At 34.1% G+C, this 24,750-nt stretch overlaps 1 protein-coding gene across 1 annotated transcript in view; it reads left to right on the forward strand.

Annotated features, from left to right (window-relative positions):
* Positions 1-24,396, forward strand: part of LOC137659107 (rhoptry surface protein CERLI2-like) — a 68,926-nt gene extending 44,530 nt beyond the window's left edge. Inside the window, exons 3-6 of the mRNA XM_068394186.1 lie at positions 12,681-12,794; positions 14,209-15,024; positions 23,410-23,497; positions 24,071-24,396. Of these exons, the coding sequence (XP_068250287.1) occupies positions 12,681-12,794; positions 14,209-15,024; positions 23,410-23,497; positions 24,071-24,396 (1,344 nt within the window). The remainder of the gene's footprint in view (positions 1-12,680; positions 12,795-14,208; positions 15,025-23,409; positions 23,498-24,070) is intronic.
* Positions 24,397-24,750: the final 354 nt, after the last annotated feature.

Genomic DNA, 24,750 nt, shown 5'->3' on the forward strand with positions numbered 1-24,750 from the left:
TTTTGATAATTCAGGATTTTAATTCATTCGGGATTTTAAGTTTAGGGATTTTGACATACGGGATTTTGATCGGAACCCATATATATATATATATATATATATATATATATATATATATATATATATATATACATACATATACATGAACATATATCACAAGCACACGTGATTTTAATTAATGTAAATATCACCCACGAATGGCATTTAATACCGAATTCTATCTTGGGAATATATATCCACTTGGAATTCATTTTAGATCCCTGCCAGCATGGTTTCCAGCCGTACAGGTGGTGGTTCGAATCCCCACCCGGCCAGAAGCTGTTACCATAAAATGAATTCCAAGTGGATATATATTCCCAAGATAGAATTCGGTATTAAATGCCATTCGTGGGTGATATTTACATACATATACATATACATATACATACACATACACAGCAAGCCAGAGGTGAACAAGTTCCTAAAGAAGATCAAGGAAAACTATTGGAAAAAGACCAAAAACCCACTAAAGAAAAGATTAAAGATGAGGATAAAATCAAAGAGATGAAAGATAATTAGCAGAAATATTCAAAACAGTAGTCAAACTAAAAATCCAAGATATTCATAAACACAATTAGATCAAAATTGAGGAAACTAAAGAAAGGGAAAAGCATCAAAGTGATGAAAAGAAGACTTGGAACAGGGTGCCAAGAGATGTTAGCTTTACAGGATGAAAATGGAAATATTATTCACAATATAGATGAAGTGATAAAAATTGCAGAGGATTTATATACAATAGTGATATAAGAAATAACTTCACCAATAGAAATAATGAAAGAACTGAGCCGGTGCCAAACGTAACTGGAGAAATAAAGAAAACATTAAAAGGTATGAAAAAAAGGTATTTCAGCAGGAGAAAATTTTCTAACAATTAATTTAATAATAGATGGAGGAGATTTCATAATACTAAAACTCGCTGAACTCTACACCAAATGTCTGCAAAAATGCTTTATACCTTCAGCTTGGAAAAATATTTATTATACTAATTCACAAAAAGGGAGACACCAAAGGCCTGAAAAATTACCGCCAATAAGTTTACTCTCCGTAATATATTGAATATTTACAATGATCATGTTAGGCCGAATAGAAAAACAGCTGGACTTTTGTATTATTATTATTATTATTATTATTATTATTACTATCCAAGCTACAACCCTAGTTGGAAAAGCAAGATGCTATAAGCCCAGGGGCTCCAACAGGGAAAAATAGCCCAGTGAGGAAAGAAGGAAATAAATAAGTGAAGAGAACAAATTAACAATAAATCATTCTGAAATAAGTAACAACGTCAAAAAATACATGACATATATAAACTATTAACAACATCAAAAACAAATATGTCATAAATAAACTATAAAAAGACTCATGTCCGCCTGGCCAACAAAAAAAACATTTGCTCCAACTTTGAACTTTTGAAGTTTTACTGATTCAACTGCCCGATTAGGAAGATCATTCCACAACTTGGTCACAGCTGGAATAAAACTTCTAGAGTACTGCGTAGTCTTGAGCCTCGTGATGGAGAAGGCCTGGCTATTAGAATTAACTGCCTGCCTAGTATTACGAACAGGATAGAATTGTCCAGGGAGATCTGAATGTAAAGGATGGTCAGAGTTATGAAAAATCTTATGCAACATGCATAATGAACTAACTGAACGACGGTGCCAGAGATTAATATCTAGATCAGGAATAAGAAATTTAATAGACCGTAAGTTTCTGTCCAACAAATTAAGATGAGAATCAGCAGCTGAACACCAGACAGGAGAACAATACTCAAAACAAGGTAGAATGAAAGAATTAAAACACTTCTTCAGAATAGATTAATCAACAAAGAGACTAGGGAGGCTTTAAAAGTGGGTATTCAACAACTGACCATATCCATGTAATTAACCAGCTAATGGAAAAATCAATAGAGTATGACAAACTACTATATATGGCATTTATAGACTACGAGAAAGCTTTTGATTCTGTGCAAACCTCAGCAGTAATGAAAACCCTTCAAAAACAAGGAATAGAAGAATCTTATGTTATAACACGAAGATATCAATATAGGAAGTACAGCAATTCAAGAACTACATAAATATTGTGAAAAAATTCCGATTGAGAAAGGAGTTAGACAGGGAAACCCCATCGCCGAAATTATTCACTGCTTACCAAGAAAAGTTTTCTAGAATTTAGATTGGAAAATGTAAGAATTAATATTAATAGGGAATACCTTAACAGCTTAAGATTTGCAGATGACATAGTTCTATTTAGTGAATCATGGGAGGAATTACAAAAGATGATCGAAGATTTGAATAGGGGGAGCAGAAATGTAGGACTGAAAGTGAATATGAGTAAAACTAAGATAGTGTTCAATGAGAGACAACAAATAAGAGCTATGGACGAGCCTCTAGATTTTGTTGATTAATATATGCACTTAAGACAGACAGTAAGTGTTTCTCCGGGACACAAGACTGAAATTAAAAGAATGATAAGAATGGGATGGAGAGCATTTGGTAAACAAAATTAAATCATGAAATGTAAAATGCCACTTTTTCTTGAAAGAAAACTGTTTAAGGAGATGGTCCTACTACCATTAATTTATACATCAAAAAAGCTAGTTACAACTCAAAGAGCTATGGAAAGAATACTGATTCGAATAGCTATAAGAGACAGAAAAAGAGCAGCATGGATATGAGAGCAAAAAGTTGAAGGATATTTTTACACAAGAATAGGAAATGGACATAGATAGAACATATAATGCGAATGAAAGACTATAGAAGGACATCAAGAATAACAGAATGGGTGTGGACTGGCACAGAAAGACCATAAACAAATGCGAGCAGATGGGCATGTCTGTGGTCTTTGTTCTGTAGTAGACTAGTAATGGCTGATATATATATATATATATATATATATATATATATATATATATATATATATATATATATATATATAATGTGAGTGTATGTGTATGATCATGAGCCGTGACTAGTCCACTCCAATCTCTCATCTGTTATGGTCTTTCTCTGCCAGTCTAATCCAGCAAATTTTCTCAGCTCGTCAATCCCACTTCCTCTCTTCTTTATATATATATATATATATATATATATATATATATATACGGTATATATGTATATATATTATATATATTATATATATATATATATATATATATATATATATATAAATCTATATATATATGCGTGTGTGTATATGTATATATATATATATATATATATATATATATATATATATATATATATATACAGTATATATATATATATATATATATATATATATATATACAGTATATATATAAAATATAAAATGTATGTATGTAAGTATGTGTGTGCAAAGTTATAATCCACATATTCACATCGAGATTCATATATTAAATATCCTATTTAGGATGATGATGGTAGTCTTGAGTGCTTATTTACCTTAGTTGTGAATTGCTACTAATCACGGTCAGCCAATTACCAGGTACATTGCTTAGATACGCAGTAAACAAATGGGATATAATGGAACTTTCCTGAAGTGTTCTTTTTCAATCCTAAATCGGACTTGGAAGCTTTCACCGGGGAAGTAATCTGTTTTATAAGGTTTATTTTCGGAAAAAAAAAAATTGTGTAGGGTATTACTCATACAATATCCAACTTTTTTTTTCTTATTTCTATCGTAATACACTTGATGAATTAATACATTTTATTGATTTCATGCATGTATGTTACATTTTGTTGATTTATGCTTTTTTTATATTTTATCCATGTATGTTTGATGTTTTATTTACACATGGTTGGTAGTTTTGTTGATTTTATATACAAGTATGATCCAGTTTAATTTTTTTACGCATGTTTAACACATTTTATTTATTTTCCATCTATTTATTTTATCTTGTTTCTTTCTCATTCTATTAATCTATCCTCTGCCAGTTTCTCCATTAATTACTGCTTTTCATGAACTCACTTGTCATGGACTTCTTTGTTTTGGGGAGTTAGGAAAAATCAGTAATTGCCAAACTCGCCAGTCAAAAGTTTTCCGACTTTTTCACCGAAGTTAGTTCTCTCAATTTGGTATTGGCGAGAAAGTTCCTGGGTTCTTCAATGCCTATTGTATTAAGACGCATAATTGTAATTCAGTAGATCCGGGCTTATTGTATCAAGATGCATTATTATAATTCAATAGATCGTTGTTATATTTTGGCACGTACGGTATACACTTTGTCTTCTGATTAATGAAGTTTAGCGTTATTGGTTTTTGTCACTACTTGGATGGGTAACCATCAACAAATGCTTGGGTAGTTACAGTGAGAAACTTGTACACAGTCAGTTGGATTAAGCAACATTTAAGGTTAGTAGTTGAATGGGTGACCGCCTTTGCCATACTCGATAAAGTATATAAGTTACCGTTGCTATTCACGGTGCTATAGATAATATTCATCCTAAAATCAATGCATAGATTTTAAGTGTTGTTTTATTTGATAATAGATTTTACAAGGCCAGTGCGAATAGCCATTGGGCTGGATATCCAAATTTAGCATAACACTGGCTAAGTAGGCGCTTAACCTTTAAAGCAAAATGAAAAGAAAGAAAAGAACTTTTAATTCCACAAGTTTAGAACTTTTGATAGTATCATTTCGTATGTTTCTTGGGAAGCTGAAGATAATTTTCTTTTATATATCGATATCTTTGAAAATTTAAATCTCATCAACAACAAAATAATCTTTGTAAGGCATAATACCTTTTAAATTATGTTTAATGATACATTTAAGTTTCTTTGAAAAAAAAATCAATAATCTATTTGTAAGATATTTTAAAAGTTGTTGAGTGATAGATTTAAATTTCTACAAAAATAATCTATTAGTAAGACATGATATTTAAAAAAATTATGTTGAATGATAAATTTAAATCTACAAAAAATAACATCTGTAAGGCATAGTACTTTTTAAATTGTTAAATGATTAATTGAAATCTCAATAAAAAATAACCTTTTTGTAAAGCATAATGCTCTGTATGTTGAATGATTTCCCATATTTTCGTACGTGTATTACTTGAGATATAAAACTCGTTTTATCATAATTTTTCAAATAGAAATTCACCAGAACATTAGGATTGTTTCTTGTATATTTTCCAAGCTTTATCTAAATATGAAAACTCATATAAACTTTACGTTTAAACTGGAATACAATTATCATGTTGGGAGTCGTACGTTTCACCCTCCAGAAAATGCTAGATGACTAAATTAAGAAAAATGCTAATAATTTCTGAGGAGAGGGAGATTTTTAATTGCGAGAGACCACATATTATAAATGCGGACGCTGCGGTAGTTTTATGCCGAATGGAAGGTCTTGATTTGTGTCTGGTGTAAATTGTGATGCTTTGGGTTTTTTTTAGAAAGATAACCACGAAGTTGTTCTTTCGGGTGAGATATTATGGCCACAGGAATTTAATTTTGAGATGCTGGGCTGAAAGAGTCTCTCTCTCTCTCTCTCTCTCTCTCTCTCTCTCTCTCTCTCTCTCGGCTAGAAGAAATTAATGTTAAAATGTTTTCAGTAAACGCGTTCTCTCTCTCTCTCTCTCTCTCTCTCTCTCTCTCTCTCTCTCTCTCTCTCTCTCTCTCTCTCTCTCTCGGCTAGAAGAAATTAATGTTAAAATGTTTTCAGTAAACGCGTTTTCTCTCTCTCTCTCTCTCTCTCTCTCTCTCTCTCTCTCTCTCTCTCTCTCTCTCTCTCTCTCTCTGTCAATGAATTGGATAGAGGAAATTTGTTTCAAGTGTTTTAAGTAAACATGCCATTCTCTCTCTCTCTCTCTCTCTCTCTCTCTCTCTCTCTCTCTCTCTCTCTCTCTCTCTCTGCCGTCTTCAGTATCATAACCCATCACATTTTTTCTTTACCTTGTAAACACAACCCCTTTCCGGGTGATGAATGACTTATTGCTCTACAAATACACAAAATAGGTCTTAGCATAATTTAATTAGCTTTCGGTAGTTTATAACTAGTTTGGCCTCAAAGTAAATGCTCAGAGGTTAATCGGGGGAGGGGGGATTTTAATCCCCTTTCCTGACATATGTGTCTTGCCTCTGCTGAAGGAGCATTGGATAAGCTTTGGTGGTCGAAAGGCAAAGGAAGAGGGATTTGAGTATTTTAGATACACTATAAAAAGGCTTTCGGAGAATCTGTTTTTCTAAATAGCCATCTATTGCTCTTATCTTTATCAATCAAAATATGCAAACATCCACACATACATACTCTCACAATGAGCACACACACATACACACACATAAATATATATATATATATAATATATAATATATATATATAATATATATATATATATATATATATATATATATATATATATATATATATATATATGTATGTATGTATGAATATATATCACTAACACTCGTGATTTCAATCAATGTAAATATCACCCACAATGGCATTTAGTACCGAATTCTATCTTGGGGATATATATCCACTGGAATTCATTTTATGGTAACAGCTTCTGGGCGGGCGGAGATTCAGCCGGAAACCATGTCTGTGAGGACTCTACCAACTGAACCATCAAGAGAGATAAAAGTTTATGATAAGTTTATGTATTTATGTATGTATGTATAAAGAGAATGTTCCCCCACCTTTGGAATTGTACAATCAGCCAATGTGGACACGACGGAGTGGTACATCACTCACCTGCCTGACATTTTGTAGAATGTCAGTCAAATGGGAAGCATTATTTTTCTAGGCCAGGGAAAAAGGGTGTGGGATAGCAGTCTCACTCATGAAAATATTCTGTAAATGGGATGGTTGTTTACCCATTAATGATGCCCCACTCCCTTCATAGTAGATAGAGTGTATGGTTAATCAAATTATATGATTAGTGTTTGGTGAATTGCTGATGAGTTTTTGCCTAGGTGTATGAAGCGACTGATGTGAAAGGTGTGCTGCATGGGACGTTTGTTTACCCACTATTCAGCAGTTAAAATGACTGATGTGTTGTTTGCTTTGGAGCCACCCTCTTTTAGAGGAAGATGTTAAGTAATATATATATATATATATATATATATATACATATATATATATATATACATATATATATATATATATATATATATATATATATATATATATATATATATATATATATATATATACATATACATATACATATACATATATATGTGAATATATATATATATATATATATATATATATATATATATATATATATATATATACATACACAATGAGTGTTTTAGAAGAGTATTTAACTATTAGTTGATAGTCATATTACAAAAAAGTATTTAATTTATGCAGCACCATTGTTAAATGACTAATTTTACGCATATTCTGGATGGATTTTTCGTAACTGGTAGTATATGTCATTTTGTCAAATATCAATATCTGTGTTCGTTTTATTCCTTATGCAGCATTTCCCTCTCTCTTAAAATTCAATCCTTCTTCTTATAATAGTCAATTTAAATTTCTTTATTTCCTTGTGGAATTCACCCCAAACACAGTTTGTTTAAAAAACATTGGTTTATTGTTATCCTTTATATATGATTTTTTAATCTTTATATCTTGACTATATTTTACTTTTATATAAGTGCATTTCTTTTCCTTTAAATCTTCGTTGATTAAAATCACCAAACATTTTATTCATCATGATTTCAAGTATATATCTGTCTTCCATAGGAATTGCAATATTTGTTCTTCTTCCAAAATCTCTTATTAAATCATCAAGCATATTTCATGTTTATCACGTTATTACTTTCGCATTAGTTTTCAATATTTTCTTTATCATCATCTGCTTATCGTCTTCAAATATCTTATTACCTCTTCTTTAACGGCATTTCCTCCACACATACCCAATGAAAACTTTTTTTTTTCCACTTGTTTTTCTCTCATTTCACAGCCCTTTTCTTCACACACTCTTAATGATTGCCCTTTTTTCCTTTCCTTCACTTTTTTAATGAGGTTCAAAATACATGCCAATTTTCTCTTGATTAGATTATCATCCATAATAACAAGGTGTTGAATTGGGGTCGTTTATTTATGATAGTAACGTTGTACTCGCTTGGTAATTACAGCATGATGCAATGACCTGATTTGCGTTTGTGACCTCTTAGTTACATGTAATTGGCTTCCCTGGGGAGAAGGAGTTTTTATGTTATATTTTGACACATCACTGTGACCATGTATGTTTTTGCTGCGGGGGGAGAGAGAGTTTTTGGTGAACTTCGTCAGTGTATTCACCCCTGTTGTCCTTTATTTATTTGTTTCTAAGCAGCTTTACACAAAAACTACTGTACTGATTTTAACCAAATTTGATAGGCATTGCGGGTATGACGCAAGGATGAATATGTAAAATTATAGATAAGGCACATTAAAGTACAAGTACGCATCATTACTTTGGAAATAATAGCGATGTTAAGTATTTGACAAATATTTTGGTTGTCTATTTTTTGTTTGTGAACAGCATTGCGCAAAAACCAGCGAGCCAGTTACAACGAAACTTGATGGACATGTGGGGTATGAGCCTAGGACAAATCCATTAGATTTTGATGAAAATTGAAGTACAGAGCAAAATAAGGATGCTTGTAGTGGCAAATGCATCTTCTCTACCGAGTGCCGCTGTAGTTTTTTTTTCTTTCTTTTTGTAGTTATTTTAACATTTTTTTTTCATCATGATTTTTTAAAGAGGCACTTTGTTTAAACGGAAAACACACGTTAATTCGCATGTTAATATGATAAACGAGACAGTTTCCTGGTCTCAAACATAGTTGTCAAACAGCGCCCATAAAATCAACCGGTAAAACCGAACATTTATCTCTTTGCACCTATTTTTTTTCTTAACCTTCTACACTCATATTCCCAGAATTGCATGGTATCCCAGGCCCCAACACCCGAACTATATGGCCGAAAATCATGAATCCTAATCTGAATAAAGGGACGATTCCAACCGTGCGCAAACAGAGAAAATTCTGGCTGAAATTTGGAAAGAACAAGATTAAGTGAATTCGACAGAAAACGATGAGAAGAAAAGTGTCTGTCATTTTTCGGGTTTGACGGGGCCACAATAGTCTCTCCTCCTCCTGCTTTTTCTTCTCATTTCCTATTCCCTTTTATTCATCCTATTCCTACTTATCCTACTTTTTTTTTGGTTATGTTCCTAATCTTAATCAGAATGCCTCTCTCTCTCTCTCTCTCTCTCTCTCTCTCTCTCTCTCTCTCTCTCTCTCTCTCTCTCTCTCATGTATTCAGCCCATTCCTACATATTCTACTTTTTTATGTTCTCTTTTTTTCAGGTTACCCCCCCCCCCTCTCTCTCTCTCTCTCTCTCTCTCTCTCTCTCTCTCTCTCTCTCTCTCTTAGTAATAGATATATCATGGAATTAAGGAATTTAGAAAAGTGATGCCAGATAACTCAACTAATTAATCGGTCATTCAGTTGGCCAAATGCAATCAAGTAACACTGCTTTCTCATTCGACATACCTTTCTGTCAGTTCTTCCTCACCTCTCTTCTCTTTTTTCCCTTCTCTTGTTTCTTCGTGTTTCTTTTCTCTTTCTCTATTCTCGTCGCCACTTACTCTTTTCCCCTATTTCGTATTTTCTCCTTTTAACTTTTTTTGTTCACCATCTCATGATCTCATTTCCCTCTCCCAGTTTCTTGTGTCCTTCCCATATCCTCCCTTTTTCCCCCTTCCCAATCTCCCTCCTACTGCACTCCCCCCCTTAAATCCCTTCCCGAAGAGGTATCATGAACCGTCATTTATCAGAGCGGTCATTTTTTTTGGTGATCGGTGGTAGGTTATGCAACAACCCCCTACCTCCTCTCCATACCCCCCTCTTTCCTCAATTTCCCCTCTTCCCTTTCTCTTGTTTCCCCTCCCCGTGCCTTCAGGAGTCATTTCCCAGCCGCCTTTGGCAACCTTCAGGTTATCTGGATGTCCCTGTGATACTTCAGAACTTGTGTATTCTCAAATATATAGGATCTAATATATTGTAGTTTAGGAGTGGAAAGGGTAAGCATTCATGTGAAAGCTAGAAGTGGTTTTGTTTTTGGAAGCTGGAAGTGAGTAGTTATGTGAAAGCTTGAAGTGATAAGTCGTTATTTGAAAGCTAGAAGAGAGAATTATTATTGGAAGCTAAAGTAAGAAATCGTTATTTCAGAACTTGAAGCGACAAGTTACTATTTGGAACCTGGAAGCAAGATTTGTTATTAGATAAGTGAGGAATTTTTATTATCAGGCAAGAAGGGGGTTTTATCTGGAAGAAGGAAATGTGGTTTTCATTTGGAAGCTATAACTGAGGAGTTACGTTTAAAACCTAGGAGTAGTTATTTAGAGGCCAAAAGTGACGGTTCTTCATTTGGAAGTTAGTGAGGATTTTTAATTTTTAAGTTAGTAAATTTTATTTTTGTTTGAAAGCAAGATATAAGGTTTCCTTATTGTGAAAATAGAATTGAGAATTTGTTTTTGGAAGTTAAATCTGGAGTTTTTATTTGCTATTTTGAAGCAAAAAGTTTTATTGGTTATTAATTCATCATTATAATGTTAGAATTATATCTTCGGTAATTTTTTTATGCTGAACATGATTATTTGCTCTCTCTCTCTCTCTCTCTCTCTCTCTCTCTCTCTCTCTCTCTCCTCTCTCTCTCTCTCTCTCTCTCTCTCTGAGAATCAATGTTAGGAAAGAGTCGATGTCAGGAAATTGTGAAAATTTGTAGCAGAATTGAAGGATGCTGATACAGACTAACCATAAGCTTTCTCTCTCTCTCTCTCTCTCTCTCTCTCTCTCTCTCTCTCTCTCTCTCTCTCTCTCTCTCTCTCTCTCTCTCAAAAATAAAATAGATTTCGTAGCATTTGAAAAACCTTTTATGAATAGCACTAATTTACAATGTGGCCATTAGATTTAGGGAGTCAGAAATAATGTTGATAATAACATACCTTATACCTCGAAATTAGGTCATAATGTGATTGACCCTTGACCCAGATTCAAGCCCTGCTCACTGCATGATAGAATTCACGAGTCAAATCATGACCTTACTGTCCATGTGACGTAATAACGGGGATTTGAGTGGGCAGTAAGTCTACCTGATATATAATTAGCAACCACTTCCTGGTCCCTCTTGGTCCTAGCTTGGGTGTAGATGAGACTTACGCTCATCAATTCAGTCTCGAGGACTTATTAGAAACATCCCTGCTTGTTGATCTCCTATACTGGGATTGAGTCCCGGTTAAGTTCAATAGCTTCTTGTAGTGCCAGTAATTTCATCATCCTTGTGAGCTAAGGTGTTTGGGGAATCCTATAGGCATATCTGATGAGTCATCAACAGCCATTGTTTGTCCATCCCTGGTCCTAGCTTGAGGGGAGAGGGGCCATGGGCTCTGATTATATATATATATATATATATATATATATATATATATATATATATATATATATATATATATATATGTGTGTGTGTGTGTGTGTGTGTGTGTGTGTTGTCAGTCTCTAGGGCAATATCACTGTCCCTTGGCCCTGTCAGTCAAGAGTGGCCCTAAAACCCTTAGTAAATTATATCACTGGAGTGTTAAACAGTAGAGTATATGTTTTTTGTGATTAACTATGATTTGAGGTTACTTATTGAATCTTGTGGAGGCTATAAGAAAAGGCATTACCCTTCCATTTTATGATGAAAAATGACAGTGAGAAGGCGTAGGCAACACGCTCCGTCCATTATCATACTTTCTTGGCATCCTTTGTTTATCGTTATTCATGCCTACTCCCATTTATCACATTATGCCTCATATCTCCTTGTCGATACTAAATCTCCTTGCGTCCATCACTGATTTCATAGGTCATTGACCCAGTTTTAAACTATGTCAGGAAGATTGTTTCTCTTAGGCTTCTTTTAACTGTAGGGAGGATTTCAGAGAGTAAATGCCGTTATCTCGATTTGATTTATCGTTAAGGTGAATGAAAGCGTCTTGTCGTTCGGTCTTGGTTGTTTATGAACGTCATCATTTTATACTAGCCAACACCACCCGTCAAAAATGACGGCTAAATATCCAGATACATATGCACACACATGGCAGACGCCCCCCCCCCCTCTCACCAGGGTATCACTACTCTCTATCCCCCTCCCCCAGGGACGGGGAGAGAGAGAGAGTAGTTATATATCTGGCAGTGCCTCTTAGAGTGATCGAAAATTACATCTATATATCTATCTATCTACATATATATATATATATATATATATATATATATATATATATATATATATATATGTGTGTGTGTGTGTGTGTGTGTGTGTATATTTATATATATAGTCAGATACATGCTCTTTATTATATTGGTGTGGTTATTCATATGTGATCGTTATTTGTCAGTGGATTTGTGCTTGTATTAATTAATAATTTTTCGTAGTAACTTATTTGCATATTCTTCGTTGTTTGTATAAATTTGTTATTTTGTATTCGTCAAATTAGTGTTGGTTACGCAAAGCTTCATTGTCTGAATTATTTTACGTGCGGTATATTTTTATTTATGTAAAGATATTTTGTAACTAATTTCTTAAATTATTATGTATTTAATGCAGTGATGTTAATGTGTCGTGTGTTATTTGTTTATGTTATGTAATGTTTTCTTTTTTAAATATTTCCTTTTCTTATTTCAGGTGAGTACTGAAATGCACTTTGCGCTGATTGCTGGATTCGTCACTTCATTGAGACTACGGAATCAATCAAGAGAAGTAATTCAAGAAGTTAACATATTTATCGAGCATAGTAAAGTTGGTAAGAAAATATGTAAAATATTTCTTAAACAAATTTAAATTATTTTGCTATGGATTGTTCGAATTCATTTTAGAGAAGCTGTCCATTCTTTTTTTTTTTTTTTTTTTTTTTCAATGCGGTATTTATAGTTGATGATATAGCCGGTAAGATATTGACAGATACATAATCATTTCAAATGTAGTTGCCAAATATTGTAATTTGGGAACAAAAGTAAACTTCTATGATTTAATTTTGTTATGCATAAAATGGAACTTCGATGCCTGAATATTGCTGCGCATAAAATTCAACTAATATGCTTTGGTTTTTAGTTACAAATAGAATTCTACATCTGTTCGCAAGTTTTTTAAGTAATAAATGTGATTTAACTTCCATTTTTAGAATGCGTTTAAGTAAAAAGGAAACGCCCCCTTGTTGAATTCTTTTTGAAGGGAGCAAGGTTGATCTTCGGTTTAAAGACCACTCATGAATGGCAGAGGCAAGGGACAGTGACATTGTCCTAACAAGCAGGACAATGCCCTAGAGACTGACCTTATATACAGAGGGTCAGTGCCTAAGTCCCTTCTCCACCCAAGCTAGAACCAGGGAGGGCCAGGCAATGGCTTCTGATGACTCAGCAGGTAGACCCTTAGGCTTCCCCAATTACCCAATCCCACCATCCTTAGTTCACAAGGATGGCGAGGTTGCAGAGGCTAAAGGAACTATCGAGGTTGAGCGGAACTCGATCACTCTAACATCAGTCGGGCGATCACCAGGCAGAGACCTTACCAATAGGTCACACTATTCTGTGAACATTTCGGATGATTAAACTTGAAGACTTCCTTTGATTCAGATAACATTTTTGTTTCCTTTATTGAACGGAAACAGTTATATTTCAGTGCCACGTAATTATAGATATTAATCGGCAAGCGATTGTAGTTATCGTATTTCTGTTAGGTGATTATCATACAAATTGAGTCAAATCAACGAAATTCACTGAAGTATCTATTGCAATTATGGCGTTGGCTGTACTTGCTGTATCACTGACTATCGTAATTACAAAAAGAGTGATTGTATGTAAACAATATCTTGAGAAAGTTGCGTTGAAAATTTATTCCTAAGGCTTGGGGAAGGTAGATATTCAAGTTACGTGTAGTAGATGGTTGGCATAAAAAAAACACTTCAGACTAAAGTAGTTTGTATAGAAACACTCTTCAGACTAAATTAGTTTTTAAAGAAACACTTCAGAATAAAGTAGTTTTCAAAAAAAAAAAACCACTTCAGGCTAAAGTAGTTTTTGAAGAAACACTTCAGACTAAATTAGTTTTTAAAGAAAACACTTTAGACTAAATTAGTTTTTTAAGAAGCACTTCAAACTAAATTAGTTTTAAAGAAACACTTCAAACAAAATTAGTATTTAAAGAAACATTTCAGACTAAATTAGTTCCTAAAGAAACACTTCAGACTAGATTAGTTATTAAAGAAACACTTCAGACTAAATTAGTTTGTAAAGAAGCACTTCAAACTAAATTAGTTTTTAAAGAAACACTTCAAACTAAATTAGTTTTTAAAGAAACACTTCAGACTAAATTATTTTCTAAAGAAACACTTCAGACTAAATTAATTTCTAAAGAAACACTTCAGACTAAATTAATTTCTAAAGAAACACTTCAGACTAAATTAGTTTCTAAAGAAACACTTCAGACTAAAGTAGTTTCTAAAGAAACAATTCAGACTAAATTAGTTTTTAAAGAAACACTTCAGACTAAATTATTTTCTAAAGAAACACTTCACACTAAATTAATTTCTAAAGAAACACTTCGGACTAAATTAGTTTCTAAAGAAATACTTCAGACTAAATTATTTTCTAAAGAAACACTTCAGACTAAATTAGTTTTTAAAGAAACACTTCAAACAAAATTAGGTTTTAAAGAAACACTTCAGACTAAATTAGTTTCTAAAGAAACACTTCAGACTAAATTAGTTATTAAAGAAACACTTCAGGCTAAATTAGTTTGTAAAGAAGAACTTCAAACTAAATTAGTTTTTAAAGAAACACTTCAAACTAAATTAGTTTTTAAAGAAACACTTCAGACTAAATTAGTTTGTAAAGAAGCACTTCAAACTAAATTAGTTTTTAAAGAAACACTTCAAACTAAATTAGTTTCTAAAGAAACACTTCAGACTATATTAGTTTCCAAAGAAACACTTCAGACTAAATTAGTTTCTAAAGAAACACTTCAGACTAAAGTAGTTTGAAAAGAAACACTTCAGACTAAAGTAGTTTTTCAAGAAGCTTTGTTAGTTTTATCTTTCATAGTTTGAATTATCATTTCTTTAGTCTCTTCGTTGTACGGTTGAGTTAAAGACACGTCTATCAGACAATCTTATGTAGGTGGCTTAATTCTCATAGGGTTTCAGCAGTTATTTTATCAGGCAGTGCTATTTCTATTTTCATTTATTTCCTCGAGAAACCCCCAGTTAGTAAGCATCTCCCTCATTTATTCGAAAGAGCTCATCAATTCTTATTTACTCCGGTAACTTTTTCTGCTCAAGTGATATTCTTCGGAATTTACATCTTGCCTTTGTTTTCTTTTTTAAACGCCAAAGTATATCTTATAAAAGGATAGTTTAAAGCTCATTTCCTAGATAGGCCGAGACCTTTTAAATGGCACCACATATTAGTAAAATACAATAGATGACATTTGTTACTGCAACACCAACGTTTATTGCATACATGGAATATGGAATTTCAAAAGGAATTAAAATTGCATTCTCTCTCTCTCTCTCTCTCTCTCTCTCTCTCTCTCTCTTTCTCTCTCTCACTCAAAGAAGGACGCAATCCTTAAATGGTTATTTGGGTTAATTTTACCTCGGTTTCGCTTTTTATAACGTAGATGAACGCAGTTGTTGTCACACCAGTAAGCTAATAAAAGCCTTCTCTCTCTCTCTCTCTCTCTCTCTCTCTCTCTCTCTCTCTCTCTCTCTCTCTCTCTCTCTGCACTTTGACGAATGGAGTAAATTGAAGTGCGTGACGAAGCAGGCTGTCGCCAGCAGAAGACATTGATATTCCATGGGACAAGAAGTGGGATAGTGTTTTCAAGCGGGTAATTTTGTGTGTAGTTACAGAGTCGAGTGAAGAGACAAAGTTTAAAACTAGTTCAGGAGACGAGGTTTTATGGTTTGATAGTTTTTTTCTCGTGAGTACGACGTGAAAAGAATAAATTAAGACGGCCCATTATGTAATTTATATATATATATATATATATATATATATATATATATATATATATATATATATATACACACACACACATACATGCATACACACTGCCATCATCATCATCATCATCATCATCATCATCATCATCATCATCTCCTACGCTTATTGACGCAAAGAGCCATTGTCTCTATCTTGAGCTTTTATTTCAATATTTTTCCATTCATCATCTCACACTTCACGCTTCATAGTTCTCAGGCATGTAGGCCTGGGTCTTCTAACTCTTCTAGTGCCTTGTGTAGCCCAGTTAAAAGATTGGTGAGCTAATCTCTCTTGGAGAGTGCGAAGAGCATGCCTAAATAATCTCCATCTACCCTTCACCACGATCTCATCCACATAGGGCACTCGAGTAATCGCTTATAATTTCATTTCTAATCCTGCCCTGCCCTTTAATTCCCAATATCCTTCTGAGGGTTTTGTTCTCAAATCTACTAAATCTGTTGGAGATTGTTCCATTGCCATACCACGAATCTTGTCCATACAAAACACAAATTTCACTTAACTGATATATAGTCTGATTTTTACGTGCAGTTTCAGACAATTAGATTTCCAAATTTCACTTAACCTAGCCATTGTCTGATATGCTTTTTTTCTATCTTTCATAAAATTTCAATTATAATGACTGTATTATAGATCATAGTTCCTAAATACTTGAATTATTCTACCCCATTAACCCTTTCTCGTTCCAATGATATTTCATCTTACATTGCATATTCCGTTTTCATCATTTCTGTCTTTCTTCCATTTATCTTGAGTCCAACCTCGTGTGATATTTCATGCATTCTGGTAAGCAAGCATTGCAAATCCTGTGGTGCTCTGCTAATAATTACAGCATCATCAGAATACTCTAGGTCAGCTAATTGCCTATTATCAATCTAGTCCGAAATTTCTCCATTATCTCCAACTGTTCTATGCATTACAAAATCCATTAGAAAGGTAAACAACATAGGCGACAATACATTCCCTTGGAGTACTCAACAGTTCACTGGAAATTCATTTGATAAGACTCCATTAATATTAACTATGCACTTGCTATGCTCATGAACAGACTTAATAAAATTTACTTATTTAAGAGGAATTCCATAATAACGCAGGAACCTTCACGAAATTAGCCGGTGCACACATTCAAAGGCGTTTTCATAGTCCACAAATGCCATCAGAAGTAGATTTCCATATTCTACGCATTGCTGTACATGTCTTAAAATGAAAATTTGGACAGTACAGCTTCTAACTTTTCTAAATCCTGCTTGTTCATCTCTCAGCTTTTTATCACTCTTTCTATCTAGTCTCTTTAGAATAAGCATTATATATATTTTATGACAACTGACATAAGTGTGATACCTCTGTAATTATTGCAATCAATAATTGCCATTTTTCACTAACACTCCCAACTCCCATTCATCAGGTTTTGCCTCTTCATGCCACATTCCACATTCTACAAAATCCTCTTGTAAGGAGAGAGAGAGAGAGAGAGAGAGAGAGAGAGAGAGAGAGAGAGAGAGAGAGAGAGAGAGAGAGAGAGAGAGAGAGAGAGAGAAATATTAATGATAAATGCATTTTTTCTCGTGGGTACGTGAGAAGAAGCATCATAGACTTTCCATATTCATATTAATATCAGTGTGTATGTATATATGTATATATATATATATATATATATATACTGTGTATATTCATATATATGTATATGGATATATATACTGTATATATATGCATATACAGTATATATATGTATATACTGTATATATATGTATCTATATATACAGTATATATATATATATATATATATACTGTATATATATGTGTATATATATATATATATATATACTGTATATATATGTATATATATATACTGTGTATACATATATATATATACTGTATTTATGTATATATATATGTATAAATACAATATATATACATATATATACTGTAAATATATGTATAAATATATATGTATATATATATATACAATATATATACATATATATACTGTATATATATATATATATAATATATATATTCAAATAAGCCATATATTTTTATACATTAATGTCTGCATTCTCATAACAACCTCGAGATTAGAGCCCCAGGCGAAATCACACAAAGTCATAAATACTGTTAATATAATAAAATGCATGTATGAAAATTAAGATATTCAACGTGTGACAAAATTTCCTTCTTCGCTTTTATCGGGATGACTCTTCCATGATGGACGATTCCACTCAATAAGAAACTTAATGAACCTTGTTGCAGTTACGAGGGAAATATGGGACCATTGCAGGGTAATTAATGGGGGAATTGCGTCCTTTTTGGGGAATTTATTCCTGAGAGACAGCAGGTTTGGCGTGAAATTTTCCCATTTAGATATTTCCTGCGAAAGTTTGACTTTAAGGAAATATCGTATAGTTTTTTGTTGATGAATATTTACATCCGCCAACGAAGTTGGTAGGAGATTATGTTTTTGCCCCTGTTTATCTGTTTGCTTGTTTGTGAAAAACTTCCTGGCCACAATTTTACTTGGAAGTGATACAATTTAAATTTTGAAAGTCCTAATTCAAAGGTCAAAGTCGAGCAAGAGGTCGACCAATTTTACTCTATTATTATTATTATTATTATTATTATTATTATTATTATTATTATTATTATTTCTTCATAAGCATAGCCAGTGCAAAGTTAATGTTAGTGGTGCCCTGCGAAATGAATTTCCATTGAACAGCGGAGTACTCCAAGGGAATGTTTTTGTCACCTATGTTGTTTTTCTTCCTCATGGATGTTGTAATGTGTGGAACAGTTGGAAATAGGAGAAGGATTGGACTGGATTGGTAAAAGGAAATTAGCTGACCTAGAGTATGCTGATGACGCTGTTCTTATTAGCAGAACACCACATGATTTGCAATGTTTGCTTACCAGAATGTATGAAATATCACAGAAGGTTGGGCTCAGGATAAATAGAAGAAACAGAGATGATGAGAACGGAATATGTAATGGAAGATGGAGTATCATCGGAAGGCGAAAGGATTAATGAGGTAGAATCGTTTAAAATATTAGGAGCTATTATCTCTAATACAGGGTCTTTAGAATTGGCCGTTTAATGAAAAAAATCTTATAATAGCTAGGTTAAGTAAAATTTGGAAATCAAATCGCCTTAAATTACAGATAAAAATCAGGCTATGTATCGCTTTATTTAGATCGGTGTAGCTGTATGTACATGATTCATGGTATGACAATGAAACAATCTCCAACAGATTTAGTAGATTTGAGAACAAAGCCCTCAGAAGAATATTGGGCGTTGGATGGCAAAGCGGGATTAGAAATGAAACTATAAATGATTACCCGAGGGCCATAGGTGGATGAGATCATGGTAAGGGGTAGATGAAGGTGGTTTAGGCATGCTCTTCACTCTCCCCAAGAGAGATTAGTTCACCAAACCTTTAATTGGGCTCCACAAGGCATTAGATGAGTTGGAAGATCCAGGCCTACATGGGTGAGGACTATGAAGCGTGAAGTGTGAGATGATGAATGGAGAAGTATTGAATTAAGAGCTCAAGATAGAGACGACTTGCAAAATCTAATCGAGGCCTTTTCTCTCAATGTGCGTAAGAGGAGATGATGAATGATGATTATTATTATTATTATTATTCATTTATGCTATTTATTATTATTATTACTCTTTAATATTATTTGATTATTATTATTATTATTATTATTATTATTATTATTATTATTCATTTATGCTATTTATTATTATTATTACTCTTTAATATTATTTGATTATTATTATTATTATTATTATTATTATTTATTATTATTATTATTATAATTATTATTGTTGTTAATGTTATTATTATTATTAGTATTATCATCATTATTATTATTTAAAGGAACTGGAAAGAGTGACTGCTCTCTGTGCTCTAGTTCTGGGGTGTCTGAATGTGCGAGGGTGTAGTAGGATAGAAAGTAAAAGATGTGAGATTGGAAGTATGTTTTGGAATAGAAGGATGAATGTATTGGCCTTGTGTGAGACAAAGATAAAAGGGAAGGGTGAGGTGATGTTTGGTGAAGTGACAGGTAGAGTGTCTGGGATTGAAAGAGGAAGAGCAAGAGAGGATGTGGCTTTATTGTTGAGTGATGACAGATAAAAGTAGTGGGATTGGAAGGTTAATGTGGGTAAGGTGAGGTTGGGTAGGGAATGTTGGGCCTATGTTAGGGCGTATGGGCCAGGTTGTGAGAAAAGTGAAGAAGAGCGGAATGAATCCTGGAATTAATTACGTAGGTGTGTAGGAGGGCTGGTAGAAGGAATTATGTAGTTGTGATGGGTGACTTTAATGCCAGAGTGGGGTGTTGGAGAGGTAGAAGGTGTCACTGGGAAGTAGGCCATACCGGGTGAAAATGAGCGGTGAGAGACTAGTAGATAATGTGTTGAACAGAGCTGGTGATAAGTTGTAGATTTTTCTAAAAGAAAAGGAATAACTAAATTTAGTATACAGGGGTAATGGTAGTAAATGGAAGAGTGGTAGAAGGGGGCGTTAATGAATTATGCTTTGATAAGAAAGATCTTTGGATGATTGAAAGATGTGTACATGTTTAGGGGTATGGCTAACGTTGTCTGATCATTTGTTGGGTTGCAGGAAAATTTGTTGTAGCAAAAGAGGGGGTGATGTAAAAGGGAGGCAGTGAAGGTTGAAGAGTTGAAAAAAAACAGGGATAAAAAAGTGAATATCAGGAAAGGTTGGAAGTGAAGAAAATGGTGATGTAAAGGAGTGGAAGTTAGTAAAAGAATATTTTGTTGGGATTGAATGTGATGTGTGAGGAAAGAGGATTGTTGGAGGCATATGAGAAAGGGTAGTGAATGGTTGAATGAAGGAGTAAAGATGCAAGTGGAAGAGAAAAAGAGGGCATTTAAAAAATGGCTGCAGAATGATCGTGTTGAGAAGTATGAAAGATATAGAGAGTAAAATGTAGAAGTAAAACGTAAGGTAAGCTGAGGCCAAGAGGGCGGCTGCCTTGAGGTGGGGTCAGGAATTGGGTCGTTTGAATGAAGAGAATAAGAAGTTTTGGAAAAGAGTGAAGAGAGCAAGGAGGGTGAAGAGACAGTGAAAGATGAAAATTGAAGGTTGTTAAAAGGAGAGGAGGCAAGGAAAAGGAGGGTTGAATATTTTGAAAGATTGCTAAATGTGGAGGATAATAGGGAGGTAGATATACTTGCTGTTACAGGTGTTTAGATATCACTGATGGGAGATGAGAATAACAGAGAGATTATAAAAGAGATGAAGTAAAGAGAGCACTAGAATGAATTGAGAGCAGGTAAAGCACCTGGTATGGATGGCGTAAGGGCTGAGATGTTAAAGGAAGTGGGTGTGACTGTACTTGAATGGGTGGTGAGATTGTTTAATATATGTTTTATGTTGTTAGTGGTACCAGTGGACTGGGTGTGTGCATGTATTCTTCCGGTATACAATGGTAAGGGAGAGGTGCATGAGTGTTTGTATTTTAAGGGTTATTTGTTTGTCGGGTGTCGTTGGAAAAGTGTATGTTAGAGTGCTAATTAATAGGATTTAGGTTAAAACTGAGGATGTAATCTTAGAAGTGCAGGTTTTAGAAGAGGTAGGGGATGTATGGATCAGAATTTTGTAGTTAGGCAGATATGCGAGAAATATTTAGCAAAAGGTAGGGAGGTGTATATTGCATTTATGGATCTGGAGAAAGCTTATGATAGAGTTGTTAGGGGAAGCAATGTGGAAAGTGATGAGTTTATATAGAATTGGTGGAAGGTTGTTGCAACTAGTGAAGAGTTTTTACATAGGCAGTAAAGCATGTGTTAGGACATGAAATTAACCGAGTGAGTGGTTTCCAGTGAGAGTGGGGTAAGACAGCGATGTGTGATGTCGCCATGGTTGTTCAAATTGTATGTTGATGGAGTTGTGAGAGAGGTGAATACTCGAGTGCTTGGTTGAGGATTGTAAGTGATCGATGAGAGTGATCATGCGTGGGAGGTTAATCTATTGTTGTTTGCTGATGATACTATATTGGTTGCAGACCTCGGAGAAGCTGGGTTGATTAGTAACAGAGTTTGGGAGGGTATGTAAGAGAAGGAAGTTGAGAGTAAGATTATGAGATGCACGAGAAGGGATGGTGGTACCAGGTTGAGTGTCATGTTGAATGGATAGTTTCTTGAGGAAGTAGATCAGTTTAAGTACCTAGGGTCTGTTGTTGCACAAATGATGGAAGCAGATGTACGTGAGAGAATGAACAATGGATATAAAGTGTTAGGGGCAGTGAAGGAGTGGTAAAGAATAGAGGGTTAGGAATCAATGTAAAGAGAGTTCTGTATGAAAAAAGTGATTGTACCAACCTACTGTGATGTATGGATTGGAGTTGTGGGGTATGAAAGTGACGGAGACCGAAATTAAATGTTCTAAATGAAGTGTCTGAGGAGTATGGTTGGTGTATCTCGATTAGATATCGTTAGAAATGAAGAAGTGAGGGTGAGAAACGGGTGTAAGAAATGAAATAGCAGCTAGAGTGGATATGAATGTGTTGATGTGATTTGGCCATGTAGACAGAATGGAAAATGACCAAGGTTTGATGGGATAAGTATAAGAGGAAGGCTAAGGGTTGGGTAGATGGATGGAGTGAAGAAAGCTCTAGTTGATGGGAGGGTAGTTGTGAGAGAGGCGTAAGAGTGTGCTAGAAATAGGAATGAATGGCGATTGATTGTGGAAAGTTCCAATAGGCCCTGCTGCTTCCTCTGGTCGCTTTGGTGACTGCTGAGATAGCAGCAGTAGAGGATTCAGCACATGAAGCATCATTTGTGGTGGATAACGGGGGAAGGTCGGCTGAATCCCTCGTCAGGCTGGGAGGAGAGAAGAGAAGAAAAGTCCTCTTGTTTTTGTACTTTTTTTTTATGTCAGCTACCACCCAAAATTGGGGGAAAGGCCTTGGTAGATCGAGTATTATTATTATTATTATTATTATTATTATTATTATTATTATTATTACTACTACATCGATAGAAGCGTTTCAACTTGTTATATATTTAAGTGGAAATAGTATCCTGTCTTTAAATCAAAAAAATTATTGAGACCTGTCTTCATAGATATGATGTCTTGATGAATGTTTAAGCTATTTCTGATAAAACGAAAAACGAGTATTTTAATATATCATTGTAATCAAAATCTGGAGTAAATTACGAATGTTATCTTGTTTATTTATTTTTCTTAAATCATAAAAGCAAAACAAATAACTTAGTCCGAATGAGCCGAGTGATAGATATGTATATTTTAAAAAGACACCACCCATATTTAAAAGATGTCGGGCATACTTCATTGACAGCATATTTCAAGATTTGATGTTGACAGACGTTGACAGTTCCCGTCAGTGGATTTAACCCATTACTCATGTCAATCAAGTTCGTCTTTGACGAAGATGTCGAAAATGCTCCACTTGGTAATGGTTGGGTGAAGAGATAATGAGGTGCAAGGAAGGTGATGCTCATATCTCTCTCTCTCTCTCTCTCTCTCTCTCTCTCTCTCTCTCTCTCTCTAAGGGACACAATTCAATGTTCCGTCAGTTAGAAATAAAATGGAAAACTTTAGGGTAAAGATAGCTAGTGAGGAACTAGATGTCAAAGGTATTGCCGAGACCTGGATTCAAGATAAAATATAGGATATTATCGGAGAATACGAAATCCCAGGTTGCAAGCTTTCAAGAAGGATCGCATTACTTAAGATGGCGGGGCGGGGGGGGGGGGGGGGGGGGGGGGTTTAATGCTCTTTGTCAAAAACCACTTAAATCCAATAATCATTACATTAGAACCCGAATATGAAGTGACAGGTGCAAATCTTTACACCATAGGAAAAAACATGTCCATATTCGTAATATACAGACCACCACATCAATCGCAAGAACAGGACGATGAGTTGTATAGATAAATTGGACAATAAGTGAACAATAAGCTAGCTGTCTTAATGGGAGACTTCAATGTAAACTGGTACAATATGAATTTTACATCATACACAGGGGGACACATTCCTCATGTAAAAGAAAGAAAAATTATAAGCAAGTTAGACTACAGACGGGATAAATGGATACAACTGAAGGAATACACCAAAAATTTAGAATATGACGAAACAGGGAACATAAATACACAATGGCACTCCTTTGTAGAAATATATAAAGTAAAAAGGGCTAAATTTATATTGCATAGAAAAAATTTTACCAAATGGAAATCCACAACCCAAATGGTTCAACAGATAAATAGCCAATGCAGTAAAAAAACAGACATGAAACATAAATCAATGGATCCACAGCTTTCAATTCATGAAATTTCCAATCAAAAGAAGTAAAGAAAACCCGAAAGAATTTCTTAGCCTATGTAAACAGGAGAAAACTAATCAAAAACAATATTAACCCATTAAGAGACTCAGAGGGCAATCTAATGACAAATGATTTGGAAAATGCCGAACTGATGAATGCATATTTCATAACCGTAGTTACTAGGGAAGAATCAACGACCCTCCTTGAACTAAATATCAAATATGAAGGGCCACAACCATTAAATAGAATCTCCTTTACAATGGATGATGTCAAAAAGAAAATGAAGGGACTCCGTAAGTTTAAGGCACCCGGTCCAGATGATATTCATCCAAGAGAGATTATAGAACTAGAAGAAGAGATAACAACAAACATTTACAGGATGT

This window comes from Palaemon carinicauda, chromosome 19 (genome assembly GCF_036898095.1).
Source record: "Palaemon carinicauda isolate YSFRI2023 chromosome 19, ASM3689809v2, whole genome shotgun sequence".
NCBI classification, from domain to species: domain Eukaryota; kingdom Metazoa; phylum Arthropoda; class Malacostraca; order Decapoda; family Palaemonidae; genus Palaemon; species Palaemon carinicauda.